The 15,918-nt window shown below is 37.3% G+C and overlaps 1 protein-coding gene across 1 annotated transcript; it reads right to left on the reverse strand.

Moving 5' to 3' along the window:
• Nucleotides 1-11,743: 11,743 nt before the first annotated feature.
• Nucleotides 11,744-12,550, reverse strand: LOC137920128 (uncharacterized). The gene has a single exon (XM_068763366.1). The coding sequence runs from the start codon at nt 12,548-12,550 to the stop codon at nt 11,744-11,746; it is 807 nt and encodes a 268-aa protein (XP_068619467.1).
• Between the last annotated feature and the right edge of the window lie 3,368 nt (nt 12,551-15,918).

Below are 15,918 nucleotides of genomic sequence, written 5' to 3' on the forward strand. Positions count from 1 at the left end.
TGAAAATTTCAGCATCTTCAACAAAGAAACCCAACATTTGATGGTAACCTCTGGAAAATCGTGCATAAAGCCGCAATTTCTTCGATGTTATTCGTTAGCCTTGATTATGGAATTATATAGTATCCTTATTGAAAATGTCATTGTCTGTGCAATATTCAGATTATATCATTTTTAATAAATTTTGCATTATGTTTTAAATATAACGATTAATTTATTTAATTAAATATTTCTGTTGATTGGATCGTTTTGATTTTTTTTTTAAAGTTACATATGCTATGTTTATATGGGAGTTATTATTTAAATTGCAAAATACTTTAAGAATAATTTAAATTATTTTTAAAGATTTGTTGAAAATCTTCTGGGTTTGGACAGTTCTCTGCGTTTAATTTACAAAATTGATCTCGTGCTGTTTTACAAAGTACAGCCATTTCAAGTTTTGTTAAGTCATTTATTGTACGCTAATATATCGTAAATTCTAAAACAACATTTTACACCAAAGGTTTTTATAAAAGTAATTTCATTAGTACAATAGTTCTTTATTTATTCGTATAATAACATAAAAAATTAATAATTATTATCATTCCATCTAGATAATATGACCTGACAGGAAAATATAAAATTAAATAAAATAATGTGAGCAAAAACAATGAAACTAATAATAATACTATGAACAAAAATGTAAAAATATTATATACGAGTACAAGCCATGAGTAAAACGCATATCTATTTCTTTCTAACACAGTAAACATGCTTCCATTAGGTTAACGCTTTTTATCATCGAAAGGTTCATAGTTTCTAATAAAAATAAGATAATAATAAAAAATAAGAAAATTATAAAAAAAACTTTTAAAAATTGTACTAAGCAAAAAAAACTTTATTTATTAATTTATAACATATTTATTAATTTTGTTTATTTATTAGTTTAGTCTTATAAATTATCTTTATTATATCTTTTTTATTAAATTTTATTTTTAATTACATATATATACACAATATACATAATATAAAGACGCACGGATTCACGACATCCATACAAGGTTGAAATCCCTTCAACCTGCACAAAGCATCTTGCTATTTCTTTTAAAGTGCAAACAGCCAAGTAATGTAACAATCTTGCAGAGGCGTTGTTTCCAGCTAGGTATAGCTTGGGAGTCTTCAAGTCAAGAGTCAATAGGTATCTTCCAGACAAGCATGTACCATCGTAGACCTCGTCAACGCAAATTTATGGTAAAAGTTTTAATTAGGCATAGTACTAACTTGTTAAAAATTAGTACATAGGTGGTACTTGTAAATATGAATAGAAACGTTCGACGAATAAATTCATATCCAGTTAAAGGTAGTTAAAGAGAGCTCCGTGGTGTATATACATAATCTCATAAGTGGAGAAGGCAAAGAATAGTTCCGTGATCCAAAATAGTACATTGTTAGTTATTTCATCAATATATGTATATATATGTATATATATTTATATATATATATATATGTATATTTATACATATATATGTATATTCATAAATAACAATGGTCAATCATAGCCATAGTTAATAAATAAGGCTGTAGTTACCGAAAGCTCAAATGGTTCTAAGAACAGCTCATAGCTAGGCCATGTATCTGAGCTGTAAAACAAACTGATGTCTTTGAGTTATATAAAAGCACAAAAGTACAAGTTAAACTATAAATTTTTATAGACATTGATAGTCACAACGGTCCTTTTTATTACGATTTTTTTTAAGAAAATTCATCTAAAATTCGGTTTGCAAAGGTTGTAATTTTTTGAAAACATTTAAATTAATATACAACAATAAACCTATCTCTACCCCATAAAATTTACAGTCACATTTTACACCCAGTACATCTACAGCTGCTTCGACAATAATTGTAATACCTTGTCTAAATCCGTAGCATTTTTCGTAGCACTTACAAAATCTACAACTTATCACTAAAAGGATAGTTAAAAGACATTACAGTAGTTTAATAACATTTATTTTAATTAGTATACTATCGTTATATTTATTTTATTATGTAAAATTATGTATGTTATACATTACTAATTAATATATATGTAGAAATATATATAATTTTATTGATATAAGAAAATAATATTTAGTTATTATAAATAAAATGGTACCAAAACTAGTCTCTTTTTCTATCTACTTATACAAATTTAGCACGTTTCTTAACGTTTCTTAAAGGTAATTACTAAATTGATTTTAGAATAGCTTTTACGTAATAGAATGCTGTATAAATATTAGATATATATACCAAGGAATGTCATTGGAATAGAATTAGCACACAGGAGTTCCGGGGACTGTACATATTTTTCATAGGCCCCTGGTGTAGAATAGGTTAGAGATAGAGTTATCTCTGAGATAATTTAGAGTTATGTATATTGGATTTATTCGTTTATTATTATTTATTTGTGAATGATTCATACAAATATTTAATGATATTCATTTTTGTCAATAGGCCTATATATTTCTAGTAAATCACAACAACTATAGATAAAGTTCGATATGTATTTAATTTCTTTCTTTTGTTTTCTCACGAATTTTCTTTTCTTGAAGACAAATATATTTGGAAAAGTACAGGTATTGATTTCTAACAAAGAGCATAATAAAATTTCTACAACTGTCTGTATGTGCACAAACTAACTTATCCTTAATTCGTGCTAATTGACACTATAACCGAATAGTAGTAACATTACGTAATAATTAAATTTTAGATACAAAACAATATATGTTTATTTCTCAGATTTATAATATAATATTTTTCTTTTACTGTCTGCGATAAAGATGTAATTATAAAAGATCTATTTAATTCCAAAACCTATATTTTAATATGATTAGTTCTCCTTTAAATGAATTTATATAACATGGTATATTTTAATAGACAAAGAGTTTAACCAAAAAGTGACGAAGTGGCACAAAAGTAGAATTGAATGAAATATAATCAGTAGACATTTTTTTTAGACTTCTGCATCACATTTGAAAGAGATCGCATACCGAGTTTAAAATGTTTATCGTAATCATTTTCAATTTTATATATTTTTAAATACAACGTTACCAAAACTTTAGAACCTACATTATGTTTTTATTTTGCGATATATGTATATAAAAGCATTGATACAATTGATTTTTTCTTCTATATATATTAATACATAAAAATTACGTTTATGTTGCTTCTTTCTGTTAAAACATTTTAATAAAAAACTTGACTTATACATTATTTAATTATAATAAAAAATAGTATTATTTTATTATTTAATATATGAATGGGTCAAAATTTATTCCGGGGATTGTACCTATATTTATTTAGACCCTGAACCAAACACTTTTATATTCTACTATCTATTCTTTAAATTATGCTATTCCACTCATAACTTTAATTCTTTCTTTGATACTAAGTTCATTAATTTATTTACGTATTGTAATTTCCACTCGTTAAATCACACATTAAACAATTTTTATTTTTTATAACTATTACTTATATAAGAAAGTAAAGTAATTAAGTGTAAATATTCAAAAAGTCATTTATAATGTAATAGTAAAATAAGTTAATATTTGTATTGATAGGTTATTAAACTTAAAGATACATAGTATCTGAAGGTTGTAAAAATATTTAAGGAAAAACGTGAAACGTTTAGTGGTTAAGGAAAATTAGTTGTAGGTATTCTAAATTAGTTCTAATACTAATCAATTGACCCAGTAGTTCGATAAATTTATAAGTAATTTTTAGCAAAATAACAAGTAACTTAATAATTCCGAACATCTATACCTAAAGAAAGCTCGTGTTGCTGATACATTTTGATTAAACATTCTTTTAGGAAAATAACTGAAAACTGTTGTTATATTCAGCTTTGAAACCAAATAACTGTTATTTTGAGTTATTTATAATCCAAACCTATATCTTTAGTAATTTAACTTTATAACTGAAAAAAGAAAAATGAAGTTTGTAACGTATTTAATTTCTTTTATTTATCTACATAGTAAATAAAGTAAAGACGTAACATATTAACTATTTTACAGTACCATAATAACACAAATATCTGTATATATATACTATTACACTATGGATAACCTTTAAGCATAATTTAAGGAACATGTACAAAAGTTAAAAAAGAAACTGAAAGTAATAGTTAAGTGGAAATTGATTCCGTGTACTGTAAATATATTGGAATATAACACGGATATATACTTTAATTTTATAATTGGATATTACAATTATAGATAAAAACATTTCACGTAAACTTTATAGATGGATTTAAATAATTCAGAATATACAGTTATCACAGTCACCAAATTTTATATTAAAACAACCAATTCTATTTACTTTTTCGTTTCCCATTTGTATATGCTTCCAATTTTTTTACTACAAGAAAATAAAACGGAAATTTCTGCGACAATCTGTTTTTGCACAAAACACCTTCTCCTGGATTGATAGTAGTTGATATTATAACCAAATAGTTTTAAAGTCATGTAATAATCAATACTCAGTTACATTACTGAACCTGAGTAGGTTATAATAATATTAGGTCATTAAACTTGAAGATACAAAGTATCTGTAACTTGTAAATATATTTCAATAAAAGCGTAAATTTCGTTAACGAATAAATTCATTTCGGGGATTGTACATAAATTTCTATAGGCTCTGGAAATAAAATAGTTTAAAAGTGTTTTAAGCTGAATAAAAATTCACTAAGTAATATCGGACAAACATAGGTAAAATTATTTACACTTGTTAATAATATTTTTCTTAAGAATATTTTTATCAGTCAAATCATATTTAATGTTTGCTGGTTAAATTAAACCATAGTTTTTACACGAAATATTATTTCAAATTTATTTCATTATTTTTTCAATATTTTTTTAAACTTCCGGTGTTATTTTTATATTTCTATTCTTGTTCTCAAAACTTTACAAAATTATAAAAAAAAAATTTTAATTTAATTTTTCGACAACGTTTTTAATTAATTTTGGTTTTCTATTTGCTTCAGCTGAAAATATGGTTTATATTGTTATATAATTTCCTTGTAATACTTTCTTGAATGACCCTTAGATTTAAAATAGTCATAGAACTGTTTTTTGTCATATTTATGGCTCAAAAATAATATCGTTTTTGATATTTTACCTTTATGACTGACAGTAAAAAACTGAAGCTTAAAAAATACTTAATTGTATTTTTTACTTATTTATATAGTAAATAGAGCAAAATCGGTTTATATATTATATATCGTAATATTAAAACAAGAGTATATATTATATATATATATATATATATATATATATATATATATACTCTTGTTTTACTATTACGTTCATTTTTTTTGTTTCTTGCAATTTTAGTTACATATGTTTGGTAAGGCAAATTTTTTTTAATGTAAAACATGATTCAATTATTTCTGCTCAAATTTAATCACGTACTTCCATTTTCTTTGCCAATGTAAATAAAACGATGCTTATACTATCAAATATTAAAATATTTGCTTTTTTTCTAGCTGCTGATTGCCTTATTTATTTAAGAACGAGGAAAATATATATTTATATTTGCATTGCCATAGATAATCTAACATCAAAAGTATATAGTATTCGAAAGTTGTAGAAATATTTAAGGGAAAGTATAAAACGTTTACAAGTAATTAGCGAAAATTAAAACCGGGGATTGTACATATTTTTCTAGTGACCCTGGAGCTAGAATAATTATGAATTATTTTTAAGTGAAAAACAATTTATTTCATGTTTTTAGATAGAAAGAGACCATAAAAATAATTCCTTAGCTAGAAACAAATTCCTTTAGAATATTCTTTTAGTTAAATCATGTAACATTTTTGATAAAAACCATTTTTTTTACATCAAATTACATTTCAAATTTATTTTCACAACAATTTTTTTTTATATTTCTTCATATTTTAACAATGTACTTCTTTCTTATTAATTAGAAATATCACAACTTTTATGTTTTTGTTTAAGTTTTCGATATATTACAGGATTAAAAATTATTTATGTTTAATAGTAAAAAATAGTAAGTAATTGTTTAAGGTTTTAAATTGGCCATTTATTATTATACTTATCGAAATATTTTTTTTAACACAAGTTACTTTTTTATTTTTATGTAAAAATTTCTTGTATTTTGTATACTTTTCACCTAAAAGTAATAATATTTTTAAAAAATTACTTTTATAACCGGCAAGACAAAAATGAACTTTGAAACTTACATATTTACTTTTTTTCTATCTAGATAAATAACAAATTAAACATACTTATCAACATATTGACAATTAACAATAGGTATTCACAATTGGACATATTGGTGGTAAATAATGATTATAGTTTTATATTATAATACAGATTACCTTTAAGTATAGTTTTAAGGAATATGTACAAACGACGAAAATAAAAAGGGCTAAACTAGATAAGTGAAAATGAATTCCGAGTACTGTATATATATTTTAATATTGCTCGGAAATAGTATAATTTAATATAATAATTAGTCTTTACAACTATAGATAAGACAGTACATACACGCACTCATTTATTCTATTCATGGTCATTTAATCAAAATATTCAATCTGCTTACTATTCTTTTTTATCAATTTTAATCACATTGAACGAAATATACAATTAAGTTACGCAACTTATCGCTATTTTTTGAGGATTTTCTATTAAAAATTCAATCTGTTTTTGCAGATTATGCTAGTTTCAAAAAACCAAAAATATCAAAAAGTACAAATAATATACTAAAGCGTGTCCAATTAAAAGATGTTTAATTAGGTTTGTAACACTTTATAAATTTATTTAGCACAAGTAACAATTTTTATGAGCGATTAAGGGCGAGCTAAACGGACGTGCATTCGCCGTGGGACTCTGGGGCCCACTGAGCTCCGCGACCGAGCGAAAGCGAGTAATAGAACAAAGGCGCAGGAAACAAAGCCTGCGCCCGCGTCACCGGTGCGTGCGCGTGCCCACTGCACTAAGTCGGCATATTAGGTTCGCCCGTCGGTTTTGCTTGCTAACAAAATTTTATATTAATTATTTATTTAGATATTATATTAGTGTATATACGACTCCCACAGTACTCCCCCGCTGAGACCGAAGGTCACTGAGGTCGATAGTGGCCTGGAAAGCGGACAGTACGTCCCGATCTGGTTTTCCTTACTGGAACGGTTTCTTCTGTCAAAGTGGGGTTGATATTTTCAGGAACGGAATTGGCTAAAGTCGGAGTCTGCTCGGTTCTGGTTTGTGGTGTCGTGTTGTCATCTCTGGTCATATATGCTGGTTTCAGTCGATCTATGGTAACGGTGGACTCTGTCGTTGATAACTATCTTAAAAGTTTTGCTTCCTCTTTCTAGGACTTTATAGGGACCAGTATATGGTGGTTCCAGTAAACGTCTGGCTGCATCTTGCCGAAGGAAGACGAATTCTGCTGTGGCAAGATCTTTCGGTACGTAAAATGTTTTCTTTCCATGTCTGCTTGCAGGTTCAGGAGACAGCCGAGCCATGTGGAGACGGAGTCGTGATACGAAGTCGGTGACGTCAGGAGAAGCCTTGTCAGGTACGAAGAACTCTCCTGGTAGTCGTAGTGTTTCGCCGTAGACGAGCTCAGCTGCTGAAGCTTTAATATCTTCTTTCCAGGCTGTGCGGATCCCCAAGAGTACTAGCGGAAGCGCTTCGGTCCATCCAGTGCTTTGATGGCACATGATTGCAGCCTTCAATTGACGGTGTAGGCGTTCCACCATGCCATTGCACGCTGGATGATATGCTGTAGTAGGGCGATGCTGCGTACCCAAGATGGACGTCAGGTTGCGGAAGAGCTCACACTGGAACTGTGTACCCCGGTCAGTAGTGATGCGATGAGGTACACCAAAGCGAGACACCCAGCCAGCGATGAAGGCGCGGGCGCATGTCTCTGCCGTGATGTCTGGAAGTGGATATGCCTCAGGCCAACGAGTGTAGCGATCGATGACCGTAAGGCAGTACCTGTAACCGCACGAAATTGGTAAAGGGCCCACAATATCCATGTGGATGGCGGAAAAACGTTGAGAAGGAAGAGGGAAATCGGAAATAGGGGATTGGGTATGCCGGTATATCTTGCTTTTCTGGCAATCTGTGCATTCTTTGGCCCACTGCCGACAATCTTTTTGTGCTCCAGGCCATATAAATCTTTGAGTGACAAGTTTTGCTGTCGCTTTTGCGCCTGGATGGCTCAGTCGATGTAGTGCGTCAAAGACCAGTTTTCGGTAAGCAGGTGTCACATAGTAGAGTAGAAACGTCGCAGAAGACAAACGTTTCGGAATCAGGAGCTTTAACCTTTTGTAAGTTGAGTGCTGAACCTCTCTGTATCAGTTTTTTGAGTTCTGGATCTGTATCTTGTACTTTGGCGAGTGCTTTGTAATCCAGCGTTTGTGTTCCAATTTCTTCTATGCGAGAAACCGCGTCCGCTACGACATTCTGGCTTCCTTTAACATATTGGATATCCGTTGTAAGCTGGGATATGTAGTCAAGGTACCGGAACTGCCTGGGAGAACCTTTTTCGCGGTTATGGGAAAAGACAAATGTCAACGGTTTGTGATCTGTATAAACCATGAATGGTCTTGCTTCTACCATATGTTGAAAGTGGCGGATGGCGTCGTATATAGCTAACAGCTCACGTTTGTAGGGACTATATTTCTTCTGTGCTGAAGTTAAGCGTCGTGAGAAGAAAGCGAGTGGTTGCCAACTGTCATCAAATTTTTGCTGAAGTGCTGCTCCTATCGATGTATCCGATGCGTCTGTAAATACAGCCAACTGCGCGCCCGGCGTAGGGTGGGCAAGTAAAACTGCGTTTAAAAGACTGGTTTTGCAGGTGTTGAAGGCTTGTAACATCTCTGATATCATCGTAATGGTCTGCGATCCTTTTGTCTTAGGTCCTGATAGCACGATGTTGAGAGGGGCTTGAAATTCTGCTGCTCTAGGTAGGAATCGGCGGTAGAAGTTGTACATACCAAGAAATCTGCGCATTTCTTTCACTGTAGTTGGAGTTGGGTAGTCCTGGATAGCTTGCACTTTGTCAGGAAGTGGTTTGATGCCCGCTGCACTGACTTCATGTCCAAGAAAAGTTATATGCGTATTCCCAAACTCGCATTTACTGATATTGATGAGCATACCATATTCTGCCAAGCGTTTGAATAATTGTCGCAAGTGTTGCAGGTGAAGGGCTTCGTCTTTAGAGGCGAGTAAAATGTCATCTAATAATCCGTAGCAAAATGGAAGATCCTTGAGCATTTCATCCACAAACCTCTGAAAAGTTTGTGCCGCATTGCGTAACGGTTTACGCATGTAAGCAAGTCATGTAAGGAAATTCGTATAACCCGAAAGGCGTGGTGATGGCAGCTTTCGGTATATCTGCTGCGTGTATCGGTATTTGATTATAAGCTTTGACCAAATCAATTTTTGAAAAAATTGTGGTACCTGCCAGCTGTTGTATCGGGTATTTATCAGGAATCGTTCGTGCGTTGAGTGCCCTGTAGTCACCGCATGGACGCCAACCATTGTCCTTCTTCGGTGCGAGGTGAAGTGGGGATGCCCATGCACTTTCAGATCTGCGCGCGGTACCATTCGCCAACATTTCTTGGAATTCCTTCTTGGCTATTATTAGTCTATCCGGTGGAAGTCTTCTAGGTCGGCTAGACACAGGTGGACCTGGTGTCGTACGAATGTGGTGTTCCGTACCGTGTTTAACCTCCCTCTGCGTTCCAGCTGGACATGTTGTGGGAGTCGTAGATGCGCTAATGTGATGTCTGGATGAATAATTGGTGTAAGATTTTGTGGGCGAGCGGAGCCGACGGGCGAGCCTAGTGTGCCGACGTAGTGCAGTGGGCACGCGCACGCACCGGTGACGCGGGCGCAGACCTTTTGTTTCAAACAACAAAGGCGCAGCTTTGTTCTATTGCCCGCTGTCGCTCGGTCGCGGAGCTCAGTGCGCCCCAAGATCCCACGGCGAATGCACGTTCTTTTTACTCGCCCTCAAGCGTTAACAAATATTTGTTCGTGCGTTAAATAAATTGATAAAGTGTTACAAACATCTTTTAATTACACCCTAACACTTTACTGGTGACCCCGACGTGAACGCAGCAAGCATTAAGATGGAATCAAGAAGCGGTAGTCGAGAGCGCAATGCAGACGGAGCGGTCAGCATTTTTAAAGTTGGTGTTAAAATACCGCCATTTTGGCCCGAGGAACCAACACTGTGGTTCGCACAAGTGGAAGGCCAATTCCAGGTTTCGGGAATTACATCGGATGCAACAAAATTTTACCATGTGATATCCCAACTGGATCAGCAATATGCCGCAGAGGAGAAGTCAACATAGTGCTGACCGGTGGCAATCGCAACCGCAACCACAACTGCAACCGCAACCACAACCGCAACCGCAACCGCAACCGAAACCACAACCGCAATCGCAACCGCAACCGCAACCGCAACCGCAACCGCAACCGCAACCGCAACCGCAACCGCAACCGCAACCACAACCGCAACCGCAACCACAACCGCAACCGCAACCACAATCGCAACCGCAACCACAACCGCAGCCGCCAGCGCAACTACGCACACCTATCTACAAGATTCAGAGTCTGGCCAATCGAACCGACGTTAGTGTTAGCTCATATGATGAAGCGTACATGGACATGTATGGAGCTGCGGACCGGCCGCAGTACGGCGAAACACTACGACTACGAAGAGAGTCCACCGTTACCATAGATCGACTAAAACCAGCATATATGACCAGAGATGACAACACGACACCACAAACCAGAACCGAGCAGATTCCGACTTTAGCCAATTCCGTTCCTAAAAATATCAACCCCACTTTGACAGAAGAAACCGTTCCAGTAAGGAAAACCAAATCGGGACGTACTGTCCGCTTTCCAGACCACTATCGACCGCAGTAACCTTCGGTCTCAGCGGGGGAGTACTGTGGGAGTCGTAGATGCGCTAATGTGATGTCTGGATGAATAATTGGTGTAAGATTTTGTGGGCGAGCGGAGCCGACGGGCGAGCCTAGTGTGCCGACGTAGTGCAGTGGGCACGCGCACGCACCGGTGACGCGGGCGCAGACCTTTTGTTTCAAACAACAAAGGCGCAGCTTTGTTCTATTGCCCGCTGTCGCTCGGTCGCGGAGCTCAGTGCGCCCCAAGATCCCACGGCGAATGCACGTTCTTTTTACTCGCCCTCAAGCGTTAACAAATATTTGTTCGTGCGTTAAATAAATTGATAAAGTGTTACAAACATCTTTTAATTACACCCTAACACTTTAATGTGATAACGGGGTACTCACGTAAAAGTTGGTGGTAGACGGTGTCTCCACTAACGGCTTTGATTTATGAGATGATATCATGTTGCTTGACAGGTGCACCGCTTGTTGAAAGTGTAGTCAGACCATTGATTAAACGATTATTTCTTACATCAACCAATAATCCATAAAATTTGAGGAAATCAGCGCCTATGATTGGTCTTGACACGTCCGCTATTACAAAACGCCAACTGTACGCTCGCCGTAATCCAAGGTCAAGTTTCAAGTGGATCCAGCCGTAGGTTGCTATTGAGGACCCATTTGCGGTATAGAGTTGATAGCTTGATTTAGAACGTACTTGATGCAATAGTGACCGTGGAAACGCACACACTTCCGATCCCGAGTCTACAAGATATGGCGTTTTCGTTGGCCGGTCTGTGACAAATAAGCGGACTGTTTTGTACGGGCAGTCGTTAGCCGCTATTTCCGGCTGCCATTTGCGTTTCCCTGCACGACGAATTTGCACGGAGTCGTACATCGAGTAGCCCGTTTACCAAATCTATTGTGGTACCAACAAAAATCTGGGTTCTGTTGTCTGGGGCGTGAGCGGCTGCGGCCATGCTGCCTATTTTGTTGTCCACTATCGCGCGAATTAGATCTGCCGTACTCACGTGATCTGGTCACTTGCTCTCGTAATGATGCAACTTCCCTTGACAGTTCTGCTAGCTGATGCATCACATCCGTCATTGATATGCTGTTGTCAGTAGACGCCACGACATGAGCTGCAGGTGTTGGTACAATCTCGTACACACGGTCCGCCAGGTCAGCCGCGGCCTCCAATGGTGTATCTGCCTGTGATGCAATAATTGTTTGCACGTTGTGTGGCAACCGACTACTCCATAACGTGCGCAGAAACGAATCTGGTACAGCGGGGCCAGCCAGCGTCTGTAGGTGTCTCAAAAATTGAGAGGGCTTCCGGTCACCTAATTCCTCATGCATAAGCAGCTGCTTTAACTTCTTTTCCTGCGAGGCTGATAGCCGTTTAATGAGCTCCGTTTTCAACTTGAGGAATTTGTTTTCATGCGGCGGGGCTATTATAATGTCCTTCATCTCTGCGGCATATTGCTGATCCAGTTGGGATATCATGGTAAAATTTTGTTGCATCCGATGTGATTCCCAAAACCTGGAATTGGCCTTCCACTTGTGCGAACCACAGTGTTGGTTCCTCGGGCCAAAATGGCGGTATTTTAACACCAACCTTAAAAACGCTGACCTCTCCGTCTGCATTGCGCTCTCGACTCCCGCTTCTGGATTCCATCTTAATGCTTGCTGCGTTCGTTTCGGGGTCACCAGTAAAGCGTTAGTGTCCAATTAAAAGATGTTTAATTAGGTTTGTAACACTTTATAAATTTATTTAGCACAAGTAACAATTTTTATGAGCGATTGAGGGCGAGCAAAACGGACATGCATTCGCCGTGGGACTCTGGGGCGCACTGAGCTCCGCGACCGAGCGAAAGCGAGGAATAGAACAAAGGCGCAGAAAACAAAAGGCCTGCGCCCGCGTCACCGGTGCGTGCGCGTGCCCACTGCACTAAGTCGTCATATTAGGTTCGCCCGTCGGTTTTGCTTGCTTACAAAATTTTATATTAATTATTTATTTAGATATTATATTAGTGTATATACGACTCCCACAATACTCGGCGTAGTAAATGAAGGAAATAGATATTACATATCCTACTAGTCGCTTTAGTATAATTTGTGTGTCTCAAGTATGTTAACAGGGTCAGTCATACCAAATGTCTTTATTGACATTTATAACCAGTATACAAAATTCATTGGTGATTTTACACGATTTCAAATTTATGTTTGTACTATATTTCTTTCGTAAGTTATTTAAAAACATAAAATCTATTAGGCTATTATTTTTTTAAAACTATACGTATTCTCCGTTGAGATTATTACACGTAACAAAGGTAACTAAGGTAACTTCTCTTTACATTTGTTTTAAATCATAATATATATCAAAAATTGGTAATTTTATAAGTACTTGTCATTTTCTAATAATATAAGCAATAACCCTAGCTCATATTGACCCAATCATATCATTCGTAAGTTAACATATTAACGTATTTAACGGTTTTGGTTATCATATATTATATTTTATTAGTTATTAGTATAGTTTAGTAGTATTAGTTTACGACTTATATGTATATTACGACAATTTTCAGAAATCTGGCCTATAATGATAATTTGATTTAATTACATTTGTAATAATATTGTTATATAAAAAGCCGCCATATGTGAAAGTTCCCGCGGACGTCGCCACAACGCTTAACCTTTTGTTCGTCTCGCCCACTCGTCTCGCTCACTCGCACGGCGTGCACGATAAGCGCTCTTGCTTGCTCTTGGCAGGTAGCCAAAACGCAGCACGTGCGCCCGCGGCCGTTGGAGTTCAGAGAGTCGGATTTGAGCCATGGTTCGATGCGCAACCGCGCGTAGGCGAATTATTCATTTTCCGCGCACAAATTGTTTTAATAATTAAATAAACGTTTTTCCACCTCACACTGGCTCCCAACCCGTGGCCTACGCGCTAATTATCGACGAAATCGCGTACTCGACCGTTCGCCATCTTAGCGTCGTAGAAGAATCCCATCGAAAATTTAACAATTGTGCGTTATCGGAGTGAATTTCGTCAGTGGTTTGCATCTGTTGTTTGCGATGCCGCGTCGCAACGCTCCAGGCGTCCGTAACAACGTCGAGGATGAGAACTCGGACAGGTTCATGACCGAGGGGCAGCTATCGTCGATCATGGCGGCGTTCGCCAAGGCTCAAGCGGAGTCAAACCGCCAGCTAATCGAGAGTCTTTTGCTGCGATCGCCGGCCTTCACCACAAGAGCGCCCTCGTCATCACCATCATCATCGTCGTCTTCGGCTCATCCGTCGTCGGCTCGTTTCAATGGCGCCTCACGCGACTCTGACATTCTGGAAGCATTTATCGACGCGATTGTGATATACAAGGAATGTATAAACATCGCGGACGATCATGCACTTCGTGGTTTACCGATGCTACTCGAAGGAGAGGCAGCCGTATGGTTCCGAGGCGTAAAATCATCGATAGCGTCGTGGGAGGACGCGCTGCAGCGCTTACGCGCTATGTGCGGAGCGCCCCGCAACGCCGCCGCCGCCGCCGCCGCCGTCGCTGTACCTGCTGTGGTAAGCGCAGCGAATGCGCCGAATCGAGGTAAACGGTTTTGTGTTTATTGCAAGAAGAGTGGACATGATCGCGATGAGTGCTCAAGGCTTAAATCTAAAAGTGATCCGCATACAGTTTCATGTTACGGTTGTGGTATGAAAGGTGTTATTCGTGCTAATTGTGTTAACTGTAATACAAAAAATACGGACACTAAGGATTCGTTCTTTTCATGCGATTTTATGTCAACAAATAGGCATTTATATTCCAAAACCGAGGCATCGCAATGTCAAGCCCATGTTTCTTTTGATTGTAATACTGTTTTTTTAAATTCTGTTTGTAATGTATATGATGTGCCTGATGCGCGGTCAGTGGATAACTCGCGTACCGAGCGCTTGCCTCCGGATGTTTGTACCAAAGGCCGTCCAATTTTGGACATAGAGATTTTTGGCTATCGCGGTACCGGTCTATTAGACACGGCGGCTAAACGTAGCGTTGCCGGATCCACGCTGTACTCCTTGTTGCTTAAGTTAGGGCAGCCGATGCGTAGTAGCGTCATGACTGTGAAACTTGCTGACGGTGTAGTGCGTGACGTGACAGTCAGACTGGTGGACGTTGTGGTGATGCTCGCGGGCGCATCAATACCTATCACTTTTGTTATTTTTCCAGATGCAGTTAACAATGAAACTTTGCTAGGCATTGATTTTATACGTAAAGCTGGTTTGGTTATTGATATTTTTAATGAAACGTGGTTCACAGCTGATCAACCTCAGGTCATTCACCCCTTGCGTTGTGAGAAATCACGTAACTTCATCGGGTGCGCCTCTACCGACATGTTGCGTTCGGACGAGGGTATGATGCTGTCACCACCTGAAAGAGCAAGCCTTGCGCAGACATTGCAGGAATACGAGGACATTTTCCGAGAAGGGGGAGGACCGACGTCGTTCGCTGAACACCGCATTGACACCGGCACCCACCCGCCGATCGCCGTCCCGCCGTACCGCCTGACGCCTGCGAAAAAAGAAGTTATGGAGGCTGAAATTAATAAGATGCTGACGGAGGGTGTCATCGAAGAGTGTGAGTCTCCGTGGGCAGCACCAGCGCTGTTGGTACCTAAAAAGGATGGGTCCTACAGATTTTGTGTGGATTATCGCAAATTGAATTCCGTCACGAAGGTTGACTCCTATCCGCTTCCGGTGATCGACGATCTACTGCAGTATACTGGCAAAAGCTGTTTCATGAGTACCATCGACCTCAAGGCAGGTTACTGGCAGGTTGCTGTCAAGGAAGAGGATCGCGACAAGACCGCCTTCGTGTCACCATTTGGCGTTTTCAGATTCAAGCGTATGCCTTTTGGCTTGCGCAACGCTCCAGCGACGTTCCAGCGTCTGATTGACAGGTTTCGTTCGGGGTCTGCTTTGCAAGGCGTGACTATTTTAGGTTATATAGATGACCTCATCGTGAT

This window comes from Battus philenor, unplaced genomic scaffold, assembly GCF_028537555.1.
Source record: "Battus philenor isolate CCGP_79_NKW_IND1 unplaced genomic scaffold, ilBatPhil1.0.hap1 SCAF_1, whole genome shotgun sequence".
NCBI classification, from domain to species: Eukaryota; Metazoa; Arthropoda; class Insecta; order Lepidoptera; family Papilionidae; genus Battus; species Battus philenor.